The sequence below is a fragment of the Macaca thibetana genome, chromosome 13 (assembly GCF_024542745.1).
Source record: "Macaca thibetana thibetana isolate TM-01 chromosome 13, ASM2454274v1, whole genome shotgun sequence".
In the NCBI taxonomy this organism is placed as follows: Eukaryota; Metazoa; Chordata; class Mammalia; order Primates; family Cercopithecidae; genus Macaca; species Macaca thibetana.
The window spans coordinates 79,740,306-79,761,219 of record NC_065590.1 but is presented as its reverse complement, the minus strand read 5'-3'; the positions used below and the strand labels follow the sequence as shown (position 1 = coordinate 79,761,219).

General features: G+C 48.4%; 3 protein-coding genes across 5 annotated transcripts in view; 1 reads left to right on the top strand and 2 right to left on the bottom strand.

The window, feature by feature from the left end:
* Positions 1-3,960, bottom strand: part of IFT172 (intraflagellar transport 172) — a 44,827-nt gene extending 40,867 nt beyond the window's left edge. Inside the window, exon 1 of one of the 2 annotated variants that reach the window (XM_050753246.1) lies at positions 3,770-3,960. In XM_050753246.1, the coding sequence (XP_050609203.1) occupies positions 3,770-3,808 (39 nt within the window). In that variant the 5' untranslated portion in view covers positions 3,809-3,960. The remainder of the gene's footprint in view (positions 1-3,769) is intronic. The other variant, XM_050753247.1, reaches the window with a different exon arrangement.
* Positions 3,961-6,041: 2,081 nt separating this feature from the next.
* FNDC4 (fibronectin type III domain containing 4) lies at positions 6,042-9,429 on the bottom strand. 2 transcript variants are annotated; one of them, XM_050754025.1, is made up of 7 exons: positions 9,049-9,429; positions 8,721-8,866; positions 8,526-8,641; positions 8,116-8,320; positions 7,575-7,664; positions 6,834-6,958; positions 6,042-6,646 (listed from the first exon to the last, which is right to left on the bottom strand). In XM_050754025.1, the coding sequence occupies exons 2-7, from the start codon at positions 8,851-8,853 to the stop codon at positions 6,611-6,613; spliced, it is 705 nt and encodes a 234-aa protein (XP_050609982.1). In that variant the 5' UTR covers positions 8,854-8,866; positions 9,049-9,429; the 3' UTR covers positions 6,042-6,610. The 2 variants fall into 2 exon arrangements, with proteins under 2 accessions (XP_050609982.1, XP_050609980.1); XM_050754023.1 differs by lacking the exon at positions 6,834-6,958.
* A 1,286-nt stretch (positions 9,430-10,715) lies between these two features.
* GCKR (glucokinase regulator) overlaps positions 10,716-20,914 on the top strand; it is a 27,130-nt gene continuing 16,931 nt past the window's right edge. The window contains exons 1-10 of the mRNA XM_050753989.1: positions 10,716-11,161; positions 11,429-11,584; positions 11,747-11,815; positions 12,438-12,506; positions 12,904-12,977; positions 13,324-13,390; positions 13,573-13,626; positions 15,259-15,353; positions 17,637-17,742; positions 20,165-20,283. Of these exons, the coding sequence (XP_050609946.1) occupies positions 11,102-11,161; positions 11,429-11,584; positions 11,747-11,815; positions 12,438-12,506; positions 12,904-12,977; positions 13,324-13,390; positions 13,573-13,626; positions 15,259-15,353; positions 17,637-17,742; positions 20,165-20,283 (869 nt within the window). The 5' untranslated portion in view covers positions 10,716-11,101. The remainder of the gene's footprint in view (positions 11,162-11,428; positions 11,585-11,746; positions 11,816-12,437; positions 12,507-12,903; positions 12,978-13,323; positions 13,391-13,572; positions 13,627-15,258; positions 15,354-17,636; positions 17,743-20,164; positions 20,284-20,914) is intronic.

Below are 20,914 nucleotides of genomic sequence, written 5' to 3'. Positions count from 1 at the left end.
GGATCTCAGCTCACTGCAAGCTCCGCCTCCCAGGTTCATGCCATTCTCCTGCCTCAGCCTCCGAGCAGCTGGGACTACAGGCGCCCGCCACCACGCCCGGCTAGTTTTTTGTATTTTTTTTATTAGAGACGGGGTTTCAACGTGTTAGCCAGGATGGTCTCGATCTCCTGACCTCGTGATCCACCTGTCTCTGTCATGATTCTATCCTCAAAACAAAGAGATGCCTGTAGCCCATCCTGGTCTCCAAGGCCTTCAGATCCTGGACTGTGAGAACAATGTGTTTCCAGAGACTCATATGCAAATGCACTAAGAGGCAGTGTGCTAAGTCAACTGTATGAATGAATCTCTGCAATGGCCTCCTTGTTCCCAGGTCTACTACTGAAATAAATTCAATTAGTCTGGTAAGTTTTGGTTGTTAGCCATTCATTCAATTAATAGTTTTTGAGCACCTTATTGATCAAGGCACATGGCCAGGGGCTGAGAGACAAAAAACAAACCATAGATCCTGCCTCCAGGTCTAATAAGATGGTGTAAAATAGGAAAAGTCCTATTAAAGTATGTATAAAATACTGCAATAGTTTGGAGAAGCCTGAGAGAATTTTATGCTTAAATTATCAAAATTAAGCTTTGAAGAATGAATGCAGTTGAGTAGGAAGTTATCTGAGATGGAAGGAATGGCAATGAGCAAAGGCAAGTTCTGGACAAGAAACAGTAATTTAGTTTATTTGAAACTATTATACCTTATAAATAGTAGAATAGAAGGGGTAAGGCAGGAAAAACGGCCAGCTAAGGAAGTCTTTAAAGCCAGGCAAAGGAGTTTGGGCTTATTTGGCAGGAAAGGGTGAGACAGTGAGAGTTCAAGATAGGGGGAGTACGAGTTGAGACTCAGGATGAACAATCCCACTTTCTTTTCTTCTTAACTACCCACTTCACAGAAACTCAAGTTAGAAGTTATCCAGGTGAATTATTCTGACTGGATCTGACCCTTCCAACAGTAGCTCTGGTCCTAAGGGACTAGTTCTGTTATGAAGGGTTTCCTTCCTCGAAAACAAAACATTTATTCTGCTTTTCTTCTGCCCCAATTGTTTGATTAATTATTTGGATACTAGAGTTCTGGCTTAAAACATTGACACTTTTCACTCCAAACTCACCTATCTCCAAAGTCAGAAATAAAAAGGCTCTTTTTCTCCAAATCCTCAAGCCAGAAAATAGCCACACCACCATCACTATGATCCTCTAACTCTTCATTATATTAGGTTAGAAGGGCTGAGGGCTCCTCATCAACCGTTGCTGATCCTCCTGCTTTATCGCTTTGCCCAATCCTGGGCATGCAGCCCTACCTGCATCATGACATCATCTTATTTTGAGAGACTGAAGGAGGATTTCATTTCCAATTTTTCCGTTAGGGCAAAGAAATGTTTAAATTACATATTCAAGAGACAGCTTGCTGAGCAATGAGCACAAATCTCTTTCTTTTTTTTTTGTCTTCAACTGTGGAGAGAGCACAACTATTTTCTGTTCTAATTTCCTTCTTTTTCTTTTTCTTTTTTTTTTTTTTTTGATGGAGTCTCACTCTGTCCCCCAGGCTGGAGTACAGTGTCACAATCTCAGCTCACTGCAACCTCTGTTTCTTAGGCTCAAGGATTCTCCTGCCTCAGCCTCCCAAATAGCTGAGGCCACAGGCGTGCGCTATCGTGCCCGGCTAATTTTTTTGTATTTTTGGTAGAGACAGGGTTTCACCATATTGCCCAGGCTGGTCTTGAACTCCTGACCTCAAGTGATCCACTTGCCTTGGCCTCCCGAAGTGCTGGGATTACAGATGTGAGCCATCATGCCCGGCCTGTGTTCTAATTTCCTTCTATTGTCCAAATGCCACACCCTCTGTGAAGCCTTCCTGATTTCCATAATCAATTCTGCTTTCTCTACAATATGTACCTCACTAGATTGTTTTATTAAGTGAGGTAGGGAATAAAATAATAAGAGCTTGCCTTTAACAAGTACTTACCATAGAATAGGCATTTTGATAAGTGCCTGACAAGCATAATCTCATTTTACCTCATAACACTGAGGTAGATGCTATTATCCCCCTTTTACAGATGGAGGAATGGAAGCCCAAAAAGATTAAGTAATTTGCCCAAGTTCACATACACCGTTTGTAAGTGGTAGGACCATGATTTATTTAATTAATTAATTTACTTTTTGAGGCAGAGTCTCGCTCTGTCACCCAGGCTGGAGTGCAGTGGTGTGATCACATCTCACTGCAGCCTTGACCTCCTGGGCTCAGGAGATCCTCCCACCTCAGTGACCCCAGCAGCTGGGCCTACAGGTGCTTGCCACCACACGTGGCTAATTTTTTTTTTTTTGACATAGTGTCACTCCTGTCCCCCACGATCTCGGCTCACTGCAACCTCTGCTTCCCAGGTTCAAGCGATTCTCCTTCCTCAGCCTCCTGTGCAGCTGGGATTACAGGCAGCTGCCACCACACCTGGCTAATTTTTGTATTTTTAGTAGAGATGGGGTTTCACCATGTTGACCAGGCTGGTCTGGAACTCCTGACCTCAGGTGATCCGCCCGCCTCGGCCTCCCAAAGTGCTGGGATTACAGGCGTGAGCCACTGCATCTGGTCAAAATTTTTTTGTAGAGGTCCTGGACTCCTGGGCCCAAGTGATCCTCCCACCTTGGCCTCCCAAATTGCTGGGATTACAGGTGTGAGCCACTGTGCCTGGCCAGACATCTTATTCTTATTAGCTTTGTATTATTCTGTCCTTTGATTTTTGAATGTCCTTTCCTCTTGTCTATCAATTTTTCACACTGCTTTTCAGTTTACAATGCTCTTTTGTGTATATTACTCTATATAACTCTTCCCCAAGTCCCCCAAAGTTGCCTTTAGTACTCATGTTTTTCAAATGAAGAAGTCTGTGAGTGCTCCGAGACACTGTATGATAAAGGCTAAAGTTAGAGATATCAGCTCATTTGTTTAAAGTAGTGGTGGCCAGCCTGGTCAACATGGGGAAACCTCATCTCCACAAAAAACAAAAACAAAAGCAAGCAAACAAACAAACGAAAATTAACCGGGGGTGCTACTTGGGAGGCTATGGCAGGAAAATCGCTTGAACCCGGGAGGCGGAGGTTGCAGTGAGATCACGCCACTGCACTCCAGCCTGGGCGACAGAGCAAGACTCTGACTCAAATAGTTAAATAAATAAATAGTGGTGGATCTGAAATAAGGGCAAGGTAAGAAATTTTAGAAAGAAAGTAAGAAAGAAGTGGTGGAGCTAGGACTTAAATTCTGCTGTGCTAACTCCAAAGTCCACCCTTTCTTCACCATGTTTCAGGGCTCCTCACCTGGTGCCCAGCCTCTCCTGAATCAGAATACACGGTTCGGTCTTTGCACTCCCCCTTCAGGGCTTGCACCTAAGGCGTTTATTTAATTATGGGCAGATTCATACTCGCTGCTTACATGTGCACCTCTCCCTCTAATACGAGCCTCCTGAAGGCAGGGGAATAAGTCGGGTGGTTTGGGTATCCTTCGAGTCCCAGCACGGGGCCTGTACACAACTGATGTGAATGAAATGTAAGGAAAGCTGCAAGTCCTTAGCGCTGCATCTCGCCTCCTGAACACTGTATCGACAGGACAGGGTCCAGATCATCGCTATATCCTTTATAGCCTTCTGCACACAGTAGGAGCTCAATATCATTAAACTTCAGTTCCCCCACTTTTCTTGGAACATAAAGCGGAAGGGGGAGGGACTGGCACGCAACTCCTCACCTGAGGGCTCAGCAGGGTCCTCAGGTGCTTCAACTGCATGACGCACACTTGTCTCTCAGATGCTACCAGACAGCGACAACTCCCGTGGTTACCTGGACAACCCGCCACGCAGTCGCAGCGACAGCCGCTGACGCTTATGCGACCGGAGCGCAACACGCGTCGCAAGGTCACACGTAGCTTTGCGGCGAAGCAAACAGAACGTGCGCAAGCGCGGTGAGATCTAGGGCGGGCCCTTGAGAGGGCTTGATGAATGCTCCCCTTGACCAATCCCGTCGCCGCATGCAAACTCGAGACCAAGCCCCGCCCACAAGTCTTCGGCCAGCCCTGGGTCCTACGTCATAGCGGTCCGTCTCGCTCTTTGATGTACCTGGCTGTTGCTGAGTGCACTCTCTTTTAATCCTCACAACCCTGGAGGGAAGCAGGGCGGTTGCCATGATAGGCCTTTTGCAGTTGGCGGAATTGTACCCAAATAGGTTACATGACTTGCACGGAATCGCAAGGCTGATAACGATAGCTAACGATGAATACTGTGTGTCTGCCAGATACTGTGTAAAGTATTGTACGTGTATTTATGTCATTTAATCCCAAAACCGCCTTTTGAAGAGGATAGCGTTATTATTAGTCTCATTTTACATAACAGGAGACTCAAGGCACTTGCTCAAACTAACACAGCCAGCGAAGGACTTGGAACTGGGATTCAACCCAGAGTTAGTAGCTTTAAACAGCTTTTATGTTCCTTCTCAACTCCAAGCTCGCTCTCTGCATGCCACGATACTATAATCTGTGACACTCCCATTCCAATAAATGACATTTATTCTCAGAATCTGAGAGATGAGTGTTTTTGGAACCAGCTGCCAAAGAAACGTAAGGTACCCTACTTCCAAATCAGGTAATGGTGAGTTAAAGACTGCTGTTTATATTGGAATGCTTTTATGGTTCAGTTTGTTGTTGTTGTAGTTGTTTTGAGAGTGAATTTCGCTCTTGTTGCCCAGGCTGGAGTGCAATAGCGCGATCTTGACTCACTGCAACCTCTGCCTCCCAGGTTCAAGCAATTTTCCTGCCTCAGCCTCCCAAGTAGCTGAGATTACAGGCATGCGCCACCATGCCCGACTAATTTTGTATTTTAGTAGAGACTGGGTTTCTCCATGTTGGTCAGGCTGGTCTTGAGCTCCCAACCTCATGTGATTCACCTGCCTCAGCCTCCCAAAATGCTGGGATTACAGGCGTAAACCATGGTTCCCGGCCTATGGTTCAGTTTTGAGGGCAGACCTGACTTGGCTCACCCGACAGGTTGTCTTGTGATACCTGGGGTTAGAAGTTGGTTAAGTAGAAGAGGGACTGACCTGTTGGTCTTTGTTTGGATTGGAGTCCCTTTCAGACTTTTTGGCCTATCTTCTAACATACCAGAGAGATTGAAATGCAGAAAGGAGTTATTCATAAACCTGCTCTGAAATGATCCAAAGTTGGGAAGATCTGTAACTCTCCAGAAAGTGTAGCATATGCTCTCCAGACAGACTGTGGGTCCAGAAGCCTTCCCCAACAGTGGTTGCAAATGTCAACAGGTGTTTGTCTCATGGCTACCAACCAACCCTTAGAAAATAGGAAAGAGCAGAGGACAGCCCCTATTTTCACAGGAAACAAGTAGGCCTCAGAGCTCAAATGATAATTCTTTTGGCAGGGGAGTCCCAACCCCTCAGTTTTATTTTCAGGATCCTCCTCTGGATATGGTGGCAGAGCATGAATATAAACTCATTTATGATTTACAGTTATTATTGACTTTGACTAAACAGAGACAGAGATGAACACAAAGGAGGGAAGAACAGACACAGGAACACATAGGATAGGAGCATGTGGCGCCAAGGAATCCATGAGTGTAGCTGTCCTTTCATTAGTCCCCAAGACACTGCTTAGTCCTTTTCTGACCATTAGCCCAGGGTTGATGGAGGAGTCAGAAGAATAAGTGCTGAGGAGCTGTGCTGTCAATGCAAGCAGTGAAGATAAAAAGGCTGGTGCTCTTTCATATGATATGCCTTTGTTTTCAGTGGTACAGGAACTTATATCTTTCTCTTCTCTTTTTTCCCCTTCTCACCCAACAAAGCAAAATAATCTGGGGTTCTAGTTTCCTACACCTCTTCTTCCTGGCCCTATCCTAGGGTGGGGTATTATCACACCTTGCAATGCTCCTGTCAAGTAGGTGGTGGTGTAAGGGGCCCTTGGAGGGTCGGGAGAGAGACAAGGTGAAGAAATGTTTTCAGCATACTATACAGTCAGCTCCAGTTTGTCCAAGAACGTTTATTGGAAAAATGTCCAAGGAGTGAGATCACTAGCAGCTGAAGGGGCTGCCAGGTGAGAGGGGGAGCACCTGAGGCTCCATGGAAGACATTGGAGTAGTGCAGTGCAGCATCTGCCTCTAGGCTCAGACAATTCCTTTTATTTGTTGGGGTAAGAGGAGTACCCACAGAAAATGCGACCAGTCCCTCTCTGAGGCCCAGAGGCAAGATGTGGGGGCAGCTGGGGATGCTGAGAGTCCTGATACAGGTGAAATGGGGCCCCCATTTGGGACCTAATGGAGTAGGGTACAACAAGTGACTCTCCCCTGGACCGGGGGATGGAAGGAGATATCCCATCTGATATCCACTCCCCAGGTCCAGGGGCACAGACTCTTAACAGACCTACCTTCTGGCTCTGCTCACAGTGGAAAGAGGATGGGTACCAGGCCTGAGATTGTGGGAGTGTCATTACCCTCTGGGAGTCTCAGGCAGATCACCATCTTGGGCTCTCCCTGACCCCATCCCCTTCCCCAGTTGTTAGTGCATCTCTCTTCTGGGTGTGTTTCTTCACTCAAACGTCGATGGTGTTGATAGATGGTGATTTTTTCTGTGAAAGAAAATGGCCTGTGTCTCAATTTCAGGAAGGTAATAGGTGCCACCCTTTCTCTCCAGCCTCCCCAATCTCAGGTCTTCCATTTTCCATCTTTTTCTGCCCCTCTTTGGCCTTCTTCCTTTCCCTGGCTGCCCCTCAGGGGCAGAATCACCCTTTCCGCCCTCACTGGCCCCCACATCACCTGTCTTGTCCCCACTGGCCTTCCCTGAGGACTCTGTTCCGGCCCCTTTCCCTTCTCCTTGGGATTGTTGTTGGAGTCATTGTCCTTGATGATGTCATACTGACGGCAGAACAGCCCAATTACAGCTGAAACACAATACAGTCTGAGCCTTCATCTCCACCTCCCTCCTCACAGGGAGATACCCACATAGCTTCTAGAAAATCCATGAAGAACATCCTGAACTCCTGGTGCCCATGCAGTCCTCCTCTCCGGGCTCTCAACGGCCTCCTCTCCCTCTCTTCAAAGTTCAAATCATCCCTCCTCAACTAATTATCTCCTCACTCCATTTCTCATTTCTCTCGCTTCTTTTTTTTTTTTTTTTTTTTTTTTTGAGACAGAGTCTCGCTCTGTCACCCAGGCTGGAGTGCAGTGGCACAATCTTGGCTCACTCACTGCAACTTCCACCTCCTGAGTTCAAGCGATTCTTCTGCCTCAGCCTCCCGAGTAGCTGGGATTACAGGCACCCTCCAACACACTCCGCTAATTTTTGTATTTTTAGTAGAGACAGGTTTCACTATGTTGGCCAGGCTGGTCTTGAACTCCTGACCTCAGGTGATCTGCCTGCCTTGGTCTCCCAAAGTGCTGGGATTATAGGTGTGAGCCACTGCGACTGGCCCATCTCTCACTTCTTTTTCTCCTGACAACCTTTGCCACCTCACACCTTTACTGAGTCCCTAGTCCCCTGTCTAGCTGCTTACTCACCAGCCCACATGAGCAACACCACCACAATGATGACCACTTCCCCAGTCTGCAGTGGCCGCTCTCCATCCAGACCCTCCACTGTGATGTCACCTGAGAAAGAAGAAGGCAGACTCCGGGTTACTGGGGAATAGCTATCTATGTAGACATATGCAGGATGGAGATGCTGGGGATTAGAGAGGGTAGACGCATCATAATATTGCCCTTGGAGTGTAGGGTAGCCCCTCCCTGGGAGGAAGCCATTGGTGGACAGGTGGTTAGCGACCAAAAAGCAGGATGGCTGCAGGTTTATTACGCACTCATGCAGGCTGCAGCTGATGTGAAGTTGGGTAACAGGAAGCTTAAAAGCCCTTCCCCCGAAAAACTCAATACCAGCCTGTCTATACCCAGTCCCCTTCCCACCTGCTTTTCCTTCCTTTCCTGGCAGTACAATGAATTAAATCATCCTATTCAACTCAGCTAGTCTGTTGCTTGTCTTAGAGAAGTAAGTAAGAGGCTGCAAGCCAGGTGAGCAGCCAGAGAATCCAATAGCACAGACCCTCACCTGGGCTTGAGCTGTTTGAAGGTAGCCGGTCAGAACCCTTGAGAGTTCGGAAGTGCACCCGGGGCCCTGGGGGGCTCTCTCCCCGAAGGCCGATGCTCCTGACCTGCACTGTGTAGTCACTGTCTTCAGCCAGGCCCCAGAGGGCACAGGCCCGGGTGGTGGTGTTCACCTCCCGAATCACACGCTGCCCGGGGCCATTCTGCCGCTGCAGGGAGATGAGGGGAGAGGAGGACAGCCTCACCCCAGTGCCAGGCTACAAGGCTCAACCAGAGACTCTTCAACATCCAAGCACTCCGGGGGAGTAGCGTGAAAAGGGCAGCCTGAGCCAGGATACGGCAGCTTCCAGATCCCCCCACCTAAGTGAAGAAATCTAAGGACACAGGTTGGGGGAGCAGAAGGGTGATTCATACTTGCTGGGAAATGGAGTAGCCAATGACGATGTTGCCTTCTGGGACGTCCCAGGACACAGTGGCCGAGTTGGCTCTGAGGTGAGTGACCGTCACATTCACAGGAGAGGGAGGCCGGTCTGTGGGAGCCAGGGTGTTAACAGGTTTCACCCACTGACTAGCTCTGGTTGACCCTCAGCCCCGTTCCCCTTTACTTACCTGCTCGCAGGAAGCCCAGGTCACAGCTGACCAGCAGGAGGACCGTGGGGCTTAGATATGGGGAAAGGGGCATCAGCGAAGCCATGTCCCCACCGAGTCCGCTGGGGGGGGCACTGTGGCATCCGCTTGACATCCAGGCGGGGCTCCTGGAGGTGGCAGGAGTTGTGGGGGGTCAAGGACTGCCCACAACGCACGGCGGGGGGGGGGCGGTCAGGCAGCAGCTCTCCTAGGCTCCTCACAGCTCACAACAACCCTATTTTCTCCGCGCCCTCCCACCCCCGCATTGCCCAGGCGCCCCCAGAGTGCGGTCAACCCTGCCCACACCCACCTCCGCCGGTCCTCGCGGTTGGTCAGGCCTCCGGGGGCTGCTCGGTGCCCAGAGGGCGGCCCATCGCCCGACTCGGTGGCGCTGCCCCTACCCCATCCCGGCGCGGGCCCGGCGAGGCGGGTAGCGCGGGGCCGAGCTGCGGGCCGAGCGGGCGCGGGTCTGCGGAACCCCCAGGGCTCGGGCGGGCCGCGGAGTCTGTCCGGGAGCAGGGGGCGTTGCCCGGACGCTGGCCTGGGTCCCCGGTGCGGGAGGCAGTGCGGCGGCCTCCGCCCGCCCCTGCAGCGGGATGTGACCGTCCCGGAGAGCCAGCCGCCGCCTTCTGCAGCGCTGGCCCCGCTCGCTCCGCCGCAGCCCGGCCGGGACGCGCGGGCCCGCCCCGCCCAGCTGGGGTTCTCGCCGCCGTCATTCCCCTCCCGCCCCCTCACCCCCAGTCCTCTCGGGGCTCCTCCCATGACCCTCCCAATGGCGCCTCCGGGGCCCCCATCCCTTATCCCTTCTCTCTCCCAGCTCAAGCGGACGAGCCGGTGGGGGCGTGCGGGGAGGCGCAGGTGCTAGGGTCTCCGGCACCTGGGAGATCCCCTTCCTCCCCGCGTGGACGAGCCAAGTTGAGAGGAGGAATTCCACCTCCAGTGCCCGAGGGGCTAAGAGGAGAGGGGAGACAGGGAGGGAGATAATAATTGCTTTAACGATCCCTTACTTGTAGACTGCGTCAGCATTTAAGTCTCTTTCCCATTCATAACCTGATTTAATTCCGTTCACTTTCTCATTCATTCTTTCATTTATTCAGCAAATATTTATTGAACATCTCCTATGTGTCTGGCATTATGTTAAAACCTGGAGATACAGCGATTGTTAAGAGTGTTGGGCTTCTAGGGAGAATCAAAGCGCAAAGACCCCGGCTTTTTAAAAAGAATTACTGTTCCTTTCTTTTCTTTTTTTGTTTTTCTAAAGCTCTGCCACTTATGGTGTGATTTTGGAGAAACTGGTTTATTTGTGCCTCAGGTTTCCCACCTGTAAAGCAAAGCGTGTGAAATCTCACAGGGTTGTTGTGAGGCTCAAATGAGACAATGTGGGGGAAGGATCTTTATAAATCTCACAACACTATGTGACTGGATGATGATGATTAATTTCCACCAATCTGTTAGTTACTTCTTTGTTCAATAACATGTAAGCCCTTACATTATTTCATGCTTTGGTTGAGTCTGAAATCTGAATTGAGAACCTGTGTATGAGTCCCAATTTGTCCAGTTGTGTGATCTTAAGCAACCAGCTCAACTACTCTGAGCCTGTTTCATCACCTGAAAAATGAGGGTGTCAGTATTGACCAACATGTTAGTGTTGGTGTATCCAGTGAAATACTGTCTGTGAAAAGTATGTTGTTCAGTGTAAATAAATGTTGGCTAACATTGTATTTAGGGCAGATCCTTTGGTTTCTAATTCTCAATGCAGTATTTCTGTTTCTGTGAGATTTTTCCCGCTGTAATATCCAGTAAAGTGTGTGCACACTTGGGGCTCGGAAGCTTCTGCTACCTTCCTTTCTGAGAGGAGAGGATAAAATGGGACCAGCGGGACTGTGCGTGCTAAGCATGTGATCAAGCCATGGGCCGGGTCCTCTGACTTCTGCTGACCTGGCGACCCTGATCTCTGGCCTCGGAGGACACTTGCCCAGGGATTCTCACTGCCATGGGTGTTGTCCTGCACTCCCAGGCTCCAGATCCTCCGGAGAAGAGGGCATTGTCCCTGTAGGGCAAAAGTCCTGAGCCTCAGGTCTTCATCTTCAAGGGCCAAAGCAGAGACTTGGCGAGTCAGGATGCATGCAAAGAGGAACCCCAGGAGTTTCCCTGGGGTTACCAGAGGGCTGGGGGCCTAGTGACCAGGAAAGGGTGGTGCAGGCGGTGGTACAGGGGGTGGTGCTCTGAGAGCCTAGGGTGCTTGAGTTAATCATCACTGTGGCTCAGATAAGGCCCTGCCAACTAGAAGCAGAGTCATTGTGACCGGAGGGGTTTGTGTGGCTGAAGAGGCAGGTGGAACAGTGTGTCCACAGCACGGGACCATGCCAGGCACAAAACGGTTTCAACATGTCATTGAGACCCCAGAGCCTGGCAAGTGGGAGGTGAGACCCCTTCTTCATGTTGGCTTTCTGTGCTGATTCCTAGAATTATTTTTCATCCAGTCTTCCCTCCACCCTGGTTTCTGCTCACCTCTTCTTCTTTCCTGATGTTCTTTCCCTAATATGCCCAGAGTACCAAGTGCAAGCTGAGTTTCTAGTGTGGTGTGTGTGAGTCCCAACTCTGTGCCTCCTGCCACCCCCACCTCCAGCTTAGCAGGTGTGAATGAAGCTTTGGCTTCCTGCTCCATCCTTGTCCCCTCTTCCTTCTAGTTATCTGGGTATGAGGCAGCTGTGCCAATCACAGAGAAGTCGAACCCACTGACCCAGGACCTAGACAAAGCAGATGCTGAGGAAATTGTTCGACTGCTGGGACAATGTGATGCTGAGATCTTCCAGGAGGAGGGGCAAGCCCTGCCCACATACCAGGTAACCAAGACCCAAAACCTGGACCCTGCACATAAACATGCCAACTCCAACCCCACCTCTGCTCTCCCTGACCATGGCTCCTAATATCAGAAACCCTGAGTCCCCCTCCGCCATCCATCTTCCTCCTTTTCTTGGCTTCTCATTCCTGCCTGTTCCCTACAGAGACTCTACAGCGAATCCATTCTGACCACCATGGTTCAGGTGGCTGGGAAAGTTCAGGAAGTGCTGAAGGTACTAACCCTTCCTTCTGTTCCCTGCCTAAACTTTCCTGTTTCCGTCTTTCTTTTTTTATTGTCTCTATTTCTCACTTTGATAGATCTCATTCTCCTTTCTCCCTTTTGGAAATCCTCCCTTTTGGATGCTTATTTTCATCTTATGAATAAATAATAATTACTCATCTGCTTAATACTTTATAATTGACAGTCTACTTTCACACCTGTTACCCTCACAAAAGCCTGTGAAGTTGATATGACTTCTGTTTGTTTTTGTCAGATGGAAAAACAAAGATTTAGAAAGGATGATCACTGTAGCTTGCTCAAACACACTCAGCTAATAATTGCTGGATAATGCTGCTTTTGTTATTTACTTTTATTTAGATGACAAAGCTGCTTTCGGTTCTTTCTGGAATAAGTAAGGATTTGAACAACTAGTGGAGCAAGACGTGGGAGTGAAACTGGTTTCTCTAATCCAGTGTTCTTTTTGCTACATTACACTGCATGTATTTGTTCAGTTTTGTGATGAGAGGAGGGATAAGGAGTCTTTCCAATTCCTCTTGCATTACTGACAAAAAAAAGAATATTCTTCCTCCAACCTGAGCCAGGCCCTGGTGATATATGCCTCTTTCCTTCTTTAGGAGCCAGATGGGGGGCTGGTTGTGCTGAGTGGAGGGGGTACCTCTGGCCGGATGGCATTCCTCATGTCGGTGAGCACCCTGGTCCCCAGTTTTCTTCCCCCTCCACTTCTGGAGGTGACCCTCAGAAGCATAAAGATCATCATAACTAAGCTCCCAGGTGGCCCCTCACTAGACTTGGACTCCAAGCCTGGCTCTCTCTCTCTTCCAAAAGCTAGATGGCACCATGAAGTCCCATTTCTTCTGGGCCCATCTGAGTCCTGCTAGTATGTTGTCAATGTCTCTACATCCCATGCACCACCAAGTAATCATCTCCAAGTAGCAGCTTTAAGTGCCAGATTCCATCTAGGACTGGGTTAAGCACTGGTCTAAGAGAATCATTACGTAGTCTGTGCCCTCTAGGAGTTGAAAATTCACGATAATTGTTTCTTCTCTGTCATTACCTCTTTACATCCTCTCCCCCTTACAGGTGTCCTTTAATCAGCTGATGAAAGGTCTGGGACAGAAATCTCTTTACACCTACCTCATTGCAGGGGGTGACAGGTAAGTCAAGTTAGCCTATGAATATTTTGTTTGACCTAAATAGTATTTCTTAGAAACTGAGTTTGAATGCCTTTAGACAGAGATTGTGTCCAGCTTGCCTTAGTCCCCACCATTCCTTATTCCCTCACACTTGGCCCACTTCACATACTCATGTTGCCTGACTGGCTGTTGTAGGTATTTGGGTTTTTCAACTCTGCAGAGTGTCTATCATGGTGCCCAACAAACTGTGGGTGCTCATTCAATGATAGTTTTCCCTTTATTCCCATCTCTTAATGTAGCCTGCCCTAATAAACCATAGGCTTCTGCTTCCCAACCAGTGCCACTGACCTTAAGTCTATCTTCTTAGGTCTGTGGTGGCCTCTAGGGAGGGGACAGAAGATAGTGCCTTACACGGGATTGAGGAACTGAAGAAGGTCTGTGCTTTTCACTGATATTGACCAGAGACCTCTATCTTCTCATGGGGACATAAAAGCCCCAGCATTCAGCCAAAGCCTATTTCCTCCCTCCCCTGTTCCTGGCCCTGATATCCTCACACAGTAGGTTTGTGCCCTGGAATCCTCCCAGTTACACTGCCTTGTCCATCCTCGTCTCCTAGGTGGCTGCTGGGAAGAAGAGGGTGATTGTTATCGGCATTTCTGTGGGACTCTCTGTGAGTAGAAAGATGGGTTGAGCAGATCAATTTTAGAGAGAGGAAGTGAGTGGGAATGGAATAGCATGGAAGATAGATCAATGAGATGGGTGCTAGAAAGCAGGAAGTTTGCTCAAGGAATTTTGGTTTTAGTTTCACTAACTTGGATCGAGTCATGTGAGTGTGGGAAGATGGGGAAGGGATTCTATTTCAGAATAACTGTGTATCAATCAATCAGCAACCAAGATAGGTGGACTAGTCCAGGGCTGAGCAAACTATACTGGCTGGCCAATGCAGCCAGCTGCCTGTTTTTAAAGTTTATTTGTTTGTTTGTTTGTTTGTTTTTGAGATGGAGTCTCTCTCTGTCACCCAGGCTGGAGTGCAATGGCATGATTTCGGCTCACTGTAACTTCTGCCTCCTGGGTTCAAGCAATTCTCCTGGCTCAGCCTCCCGAAAAGCTGGGATTACAAGTGCCCACCACCATGTCTGCCTAATTTTTGCATTTGTAGCAGAGACAGGGTTTCACCATGTTGGCCAGGCTGGTCTCAAACTCCTGACACCAGGTGATCCACTCGCCTCACTCGGCCTCTCAAAGTGCTGGGATTACAGGCATGAGCCAACCACTGGGCCCTAAAATAAAGATTAGTTTTGTTTTGTTTTGTTTTTGTTGTTGTTGTTTTTTGAGGCGGAGTCTCCCTCTGTCTCCCAGGCTGGAGTGCGGTGGCATAATCTCGGCTCACTGCAGCCTCCTCCTCCCAGGTTCAAGCGATTCTCCTACCTCAGTCTCCCCAGTAAGTGGCACATGACATGATGCCCCGCTAATTTTGTATTTTTAGTAGAGACAGGGTTTCACCATGTTGGCCAGGCTAGTCTTGAACTCCTGACCTCAAGTGATCTGCCCACCTTGGCTTCCCAAAGTGCTAGGATTACAGGTGTGAGTCACCATGTCCAGCCCCTAAAATAAAGTTTTATTGGAACACAGCCATTTTTGTTTACATATGGCCCAGGGCCTCTTTCATGCTATAGCCATAGGGTTGAGCAGTTGAACAGAGACCATAGGGCCCACAAACCCTAAAGTATTTACTATCTGGCCTTTTACGGAAAAATATGGCCCCTGGACTAATCCCTTGCTACTTAAAATATGGTGCCTGCACCAGCAACATCAGTGTCACCTGGGACTTGTTAGAAACACAAAATCTCAGGCCCTACTCCAGACCTACTGAGCATTTTAACAAGATTTCCAGGTAGTTTGAGAAGCACTGAACCAGATAACTCCAAGTTTCCTCTCAATTCTGCAGCTCTCTGGCTCTAAGAATTCACTGAGCAGAAACCAGATCCCACCAGTGTTATATATGGAAGGAAGCACACAAAGAGAAGAGGATATTGACTTCAAAGAGCTTATGATTTAGTTCAATAGTATTCCAACTTTACCATGCAGAAGATTTCCTTGGGGAACTTGTTAAAAATGTAGTGCCCTTGAGGTACTTGTGAAAAATGTGCTCCCCCTTCAAATGTGGATCCAGTAGATTGTAACTATACCTAGGAATCTGCATTTTGAACAAGCATTCTGAAGGATTCTGATGCACTTGAGCCTCGGGCACCAGTCAGAGTAATGACCCCCTCATCATGCCCTTCTCTCTCTTCACCATCAGGCTCCCTTTGTGGCAGGCCAGATGGACTACTGCATGAACAACACAGCTGTCTTCTTGCCAGTCTTGGTTGGCTTCAATCCAGTGAGCATGGCCAGGTGAGCCTTCTGGAATGACTGGGCAGTCCTGGGGCAGGCTGGAAGGGAACATGTCAAAGTCTATAGTATAACCACAAGGGAGAGAACAGATAGTCTTGTTCGCCAAATCTCAGAATATGAAAGTAAATATGGGGTGCCCCTAAGCTTATAAGGTTTTTTTGTTTGTTGGTTGGTTGAATTATTCTCTCCTTGTTTCGCAAAGCATTAAAGGCAGCTTATAAAGGATGCATAAAATACAAGATAGCATACATTCGAAACAGAGATTGAAGAGGCAAGAAAAACAAGGGATAAAATGGAGGATAAAATGGGGTCAGGAAGATGCATACCACAAATATCTTTGCTTTCATAGAGGGATGAGCCCCAAGCACCTTTTCAAAGTAGTAGCAGTGGGTGCCAGAAGGCCTGCTACTCCTCTTTGTCCAGTTCCTTTATTTAGTGCCCATTCTCTCTCATCATTCCAGGCACCCCTTTCCTCCCCTGAGGCTCCTCAGATCTCTCACCCTTTTCCCTTTCCTGAGAGCCCCTCATTACCAAATCACCTCCCTCTTATTCTCTATGTCAGTGGTCACTCTGATCTCAGAATAAGTCAACATATTAAACCAGTAGTGCTCAGATGTGGTTCTGTGCATGAGCTGCCTGGGGAATGTTACAAAAAAGTAAAGAAGATTCTTAGTTCCTTGTGTAAGAGGTCTGATTTTGTAGGTTTGGAGTAAGGCCCTGGAATATCTATTTTTTGAAAGCAACCCTGGAGATTCTGATGCACAGCCAGGTTTGGGGAACTCTGCTAAATAAACCATTGGAGTGGGCCACCTGACAAAGCTGAGGGTTTCCTGACACCAGAGGGATGCGGCAAAGGCTTGTTGATTATTTTAGAGCAGCTTTTTGTATTTAGCGGTGGTCTTGGGAAGGGGGACAAATGGGTTTTTCCAAGGTGCTTTTTCACCTCCTAGATTCTAGGCTGTAGTATAATTTATGCAAAGGTGTAGATGAATCTGAAATACTCCTAACCCTGATCCTTTTCATGGAGGGCTCTCCTTCACCAAAAATGTATCTGCTGCAGTGGATGCTAATTTCAGGCCCTATGACTAAGTGAAATGAAGAATTTCAAACAACGTAGGCGTGGAGATCTTCCAGTTGTTCCTTAAATCAGTGGCTCCCAAACTTGGCTGATTTTCAGAGTCATCTGGGAAGCTTTTTTAAAATACAGATTTTTGGGCTCCACTCCCGAACTACTGAATCTGAATTTTAGGGTGGATGTGGTACCCAGAAATGGGTAGTTATCAAAAAATAAAACTCCCCAGATGATTTGGATGCCCAGTTGTGTTTAGGAAACTCGACGTTAAACCGTACAATATGAACCCTCTCTGCTTTAGTCTCCTCTTTCTTAGGACTCTAGAAGTTTCAGAAATAGTTTGAGGAAAAATGACAGGAGACATTTTATACAACGGGCATGAAATATGTGAAACTTGTCTGCCCTAGAAGTAATACAGAAGAAAAAAATACAAAAATAGTTCAAGAAGGGAGGGAACCTTTGCATGATGGGATGATAAGGCGAAATTAGGGGTGCCATGTACAGAAGTAACTGTCTCTTTGAGGTCCTGCCACAATGGGCGATTCACAAATTATCCCCTAGCAAAGCCATTAAAAATCAACTAAAGAAGATCGTCATTCTTTGAGATTCCATGATTTGTAACTAAGCAGATAACAAGTCTGTAGCTCTCTTGTCTCATGAACACATTGATTTGTTCCCAATTAATTTACTCAAGGAATGTTCGACAACTGTGAGGTGCTACCTGGCAGCTTGGTTCCTTCACTGTTATCCCTCCCTCTGGTACTGAGAGTTCGCTCTTTGGAGGGATTTCCAGAATGTATTCCCATGAATGGGAAGGGCTTCTGATGGACCCTAAGATGGAACATGAGGTGGCAATTTTGACATTTGAATGACAGACATTCCCTAAAGGACCTGCAGAGGGTGAGATGAGTGTAGCCATGGCATTGGAGCTTATGCAAGGAGCAGGACACAAGACGGTTTTGGTCTCAGGCTGGGACTTTAAACTTGAGTGTTGACTTTGCTCTGGGCTTGAGGTGCTGAATGTTTTATGAACCCCTGTCCTCGGGGTTCAGGGACACAGTGCCTCTAAAAGCTCCAAAGCATATGTCTGTATGAAGTTGTTGACCTCTGACCTCAATCCCGATGCAGTCTTTGATCATGACTCCCAGCTGAGACCCTTCTTTGAGATCCTCATAGACAATCTCCCCACCTTATGTCTCTCTGGATCTCAGAAATGACCCCATTGAAGACTGGAGTTCAACATTCCGACAAGTAGCAGAGCGGATGCAGAAAATGCAGGAGAAACAGAAAGCTTTTGTGCTCAATCCTGCCATCGGGGTAGGGCCTCTCCTTTTTCTATGTTCTCCACCCCCCCCCCAACACCTGGGAACTGCTTGCCACTTCCTTGGGGCCTCTGAGTTTAGGTTCTGTTACATCTTGTTTAAATTCCTGAGGCATTGTGAGTCAGCTAAAATGTTATAAACCAAATCCTATTTTCCCATTTACGTTTTCACCTTAAGATATTTCATCTTCATTCCAACCCTGTCTCTCAAATTGGTAAGCCTTAAACACTTCAGTGGTCTGGGACAGTTTCTGTTTAAAGAAGCTCTTTGCCATCTATGTATAGACAGCGTTGAATAGCCATTGTTATGTCTCAGTCTGTCTCTCTCACATATTTACATTTTAAATATGGGCTTTAAAAAATGGGGTGCAGTTTTGTTTTATTCTTCTGCCTTTGTAAATCCTCTCTACAATTTGGTGGCCCTTCTTAGCTTGAAAGCTGTTTTCTCCTGTTCCTTTTTTCTCATCTGGATTGCGGATACCTTTCACTAGCACCATTTCTCCTTACTTGGGCCTTATGAGGGCCTTAGCCAAATTCCAGCTGGTGCCTCCTTCTACCAGTGACGGGCACACCATCCGCGACATTCTCCTCCATCTTCCTTTTGTGAGATAGGAAGGTAGAATTCCCCATGACATAAGAATTCCACAGCTTTCACCTCCGAAATCCTCATCTTTCTTTCCTCCTCTATGCAAATGTTGACTTTCAATCTTCTTTTCTCAGTCACTACTGTTTTTTTTTTTTGAAACGAAGTCTTGCTCTTGTCACCCAGGCTGGAGTGCAATGGCGCAATCTTGGCTCACTGCAACCTCTGCTTCCCTAGTTCAAGCAATTCTCCTGCCTCAGCCTGTGGAGTAGCTGGGATTGTAGGCACCTGCCACCATGTCTGGCTAATTTTTGTATTTTTAATAGACAGCCTGTTGGCCAGGCTGGTCTCAAACTCCTGACCTCAGGTGATGTGCCCGCCTCAGCCTCCCAAAGTCCTGGGATTATAGGCATGAGCCACTGCACCCAGCCTCAGCCACTACTGTTATCATTCTGTTTGCTGTAGCCTCCTTGTCTGTCTGGTATGCTGTGTTCCACATCTGGACTGCTGCAATCACTGCTTCATTGGTCTCTGAAAAGCATATGACATGTGGTATTTGGATTGATAAACTACCACAGAAAATGGTGGAGGTTGGGGAGGTGGGGGAGAAATTTCTTGGAAAGAAAAGTGCTCTCTGGTCTGGGTGTGGTGGCTCATGCTTGTAATCTCAGCACTTTGGGAGGCCAAGGTGGGCAGATCACTTGAGGTCAGGAGTTCAAGACCGGCTTGGCTAACATGGTGAAACCACGTCTCTGCTAAAAATACAGAAATTAGGCCGGGCACAGTGGCTCACGCCTGTAATCCCAGCACTTTGGGAGGCCGAGGCAGGCGGATCACGAGGTCAGGAGATCAAGACCATCCTGGCAAACATGGTGAAACCCCGTCTCTATTAAAAATGCAAAAAATTAGCTGGACGTGGTGGCGGGCGCCTTGTAGTCCCAGCTACTCGGCAGGCTGAGGCAGGAGAATGGCTTGAACGCGGGAGGCGGAGCTTGCAGTGAGCCGAGATCATGCCACTGCACTCCAGCCTGGGCAACAGAGTGAGACTCCGTCTCAAAAAAAAAAAAAAACAAAATACAAAAATTAGCCAGGCATGGTGGCAGGTGCCTGTAATCCCAGCTACTTGGGAGGCTGAGGCAGGTGAATCACTTGAATTTGGGAGGTAGAGGTTGCAGTGATCCAAGATTGCACCACTGCACTCCAGCCTGGGTGGCAGAGCGAGACTCCATCTCAAAAATAAATAAATAAGTAAATAAATAAATAAATAAATAAAAGCACTTTGGGAGGCCGAGGATTGCGAATCACGAGGTCAGGAGATGGAGACCATCCTGGCTACCATGGTGAAACCCCGTCTCTACTAAAAATACAAAAAATTAGCCGGGCGTGGTGGCAGGCGCCTGTAGTCCCAGCTATTGAGAAGGCTGAGGCAGGAGAATGGTGTGAACCCAGGAGGCAGAGCTTGCAGTGAGCTGAGATCCTGCCACTGCACTCCAGCCTGGGTGACAGGGTGACAGAGCGAGACTCCATCTCAAAAAAAAAAAGGAAAGAAAGAAAGAAAAGAAAAGCACTCTATGAAAAACCCTTGACCCAGCTGACAAGAGACCCAATCACTGTGACTTCCTCTCCAGAAAGTCCTGAATATACCTAGGAGTGACCAGAGGAGGCCCTTCCCCTCTTTCTAATCTTCCTCTTGGTCAAGCCCACCCCAGCACCCTTCCTCACAAGCACACTGGGGGCCACCAGTGCTATCACATGCATGCCCGGGGGTTACTAACAAGTGGTCTCTGGGGTCTTCATCCTCTCCCAATTCCTCCTGGGTGTCTTCACCTCCTCAGCCCGAGGGTCTCAGCGGCTCCTCCCGGATGAAAGGTGGAAGTGCCACCAAGATCCTGCTGGAAACCCTGTTATTAGCAGCCCATAAGACTGTGGACCAGGGCATTGCAGCATCTCAAAGGTAGGGAGGATCTGGACAAGAGAGAGCTCAGAGTCAGGCAAGCATGAGATGGTGTGGATGGGGATTGGCAGGTCTAGATCCCAGGACTGGTCTGGTGGCAATAAGACTGCAGCCCACCACGCCTCCCCTGGGAAGGGAGCTGGCTGGAACATGCTGTTGTTCCCACCACATGGTCACAAAGTCCGAATTGTTTCCAGTGGATCCTGGATTCCTCAGGTCCAGACCTAATCCCTGAGCCAGCCTGGGGCCTCCAAAGTTGGCCTGGCTCCCTAGGGTCCTTTGATTTGGGGGTGGTCCAGGTCATGCAGGTAGAGCTATCCTACTCGGGGCTTGCCTCCCTCTCCAGGGTCTCTAGCCTCACTCCCAGGCTGCTCACTCCCCTTCCCAGTGGCTCTCAGATCCTGCTCCTCCAGGTGCTTTCCTGATGCACTCCTCCCTCTTTCTGCTCTTTTGTTTTCTGCCCATTGAAGCCCTTGCTGCCCCTCCCGAACGCAGTCTGGGCCTACTCTCTGCACCTCTCCAGGGACCAGCAGAACTTAGTTCTAAGGGAGCTGTGCCTTCACCTCCCCGCTCAGGGAGGTACCTAAGCTTTCTGAGGGGGCATTGGGCCCTTCTTGGGAGCTGGTGGCTT

Coding starts and splice junctions, on each gene's coding strand:
- FNDC4 (XM_050754023.1), bottom strand. CDS start 8,853: ATGTCAAGCGGATGCCACAGTGCCCCCCCCAGCGGACTCGGTGGGGAC. Junction 8,321..8,525: donor GCTACTCCATTTCCCAGCAA/GTATGAATCACC, acceptor ATCTCCCTGCAG/CGGCAGAATGGCCCCGGGCA. Junction 7,665..8,115: donor TTCAAACAGCTCAAGCCCAG/GTGAGGGTCTGT, acceptor CTTCTTTCTCAG/GTGACATCACAGTGGAGGGT.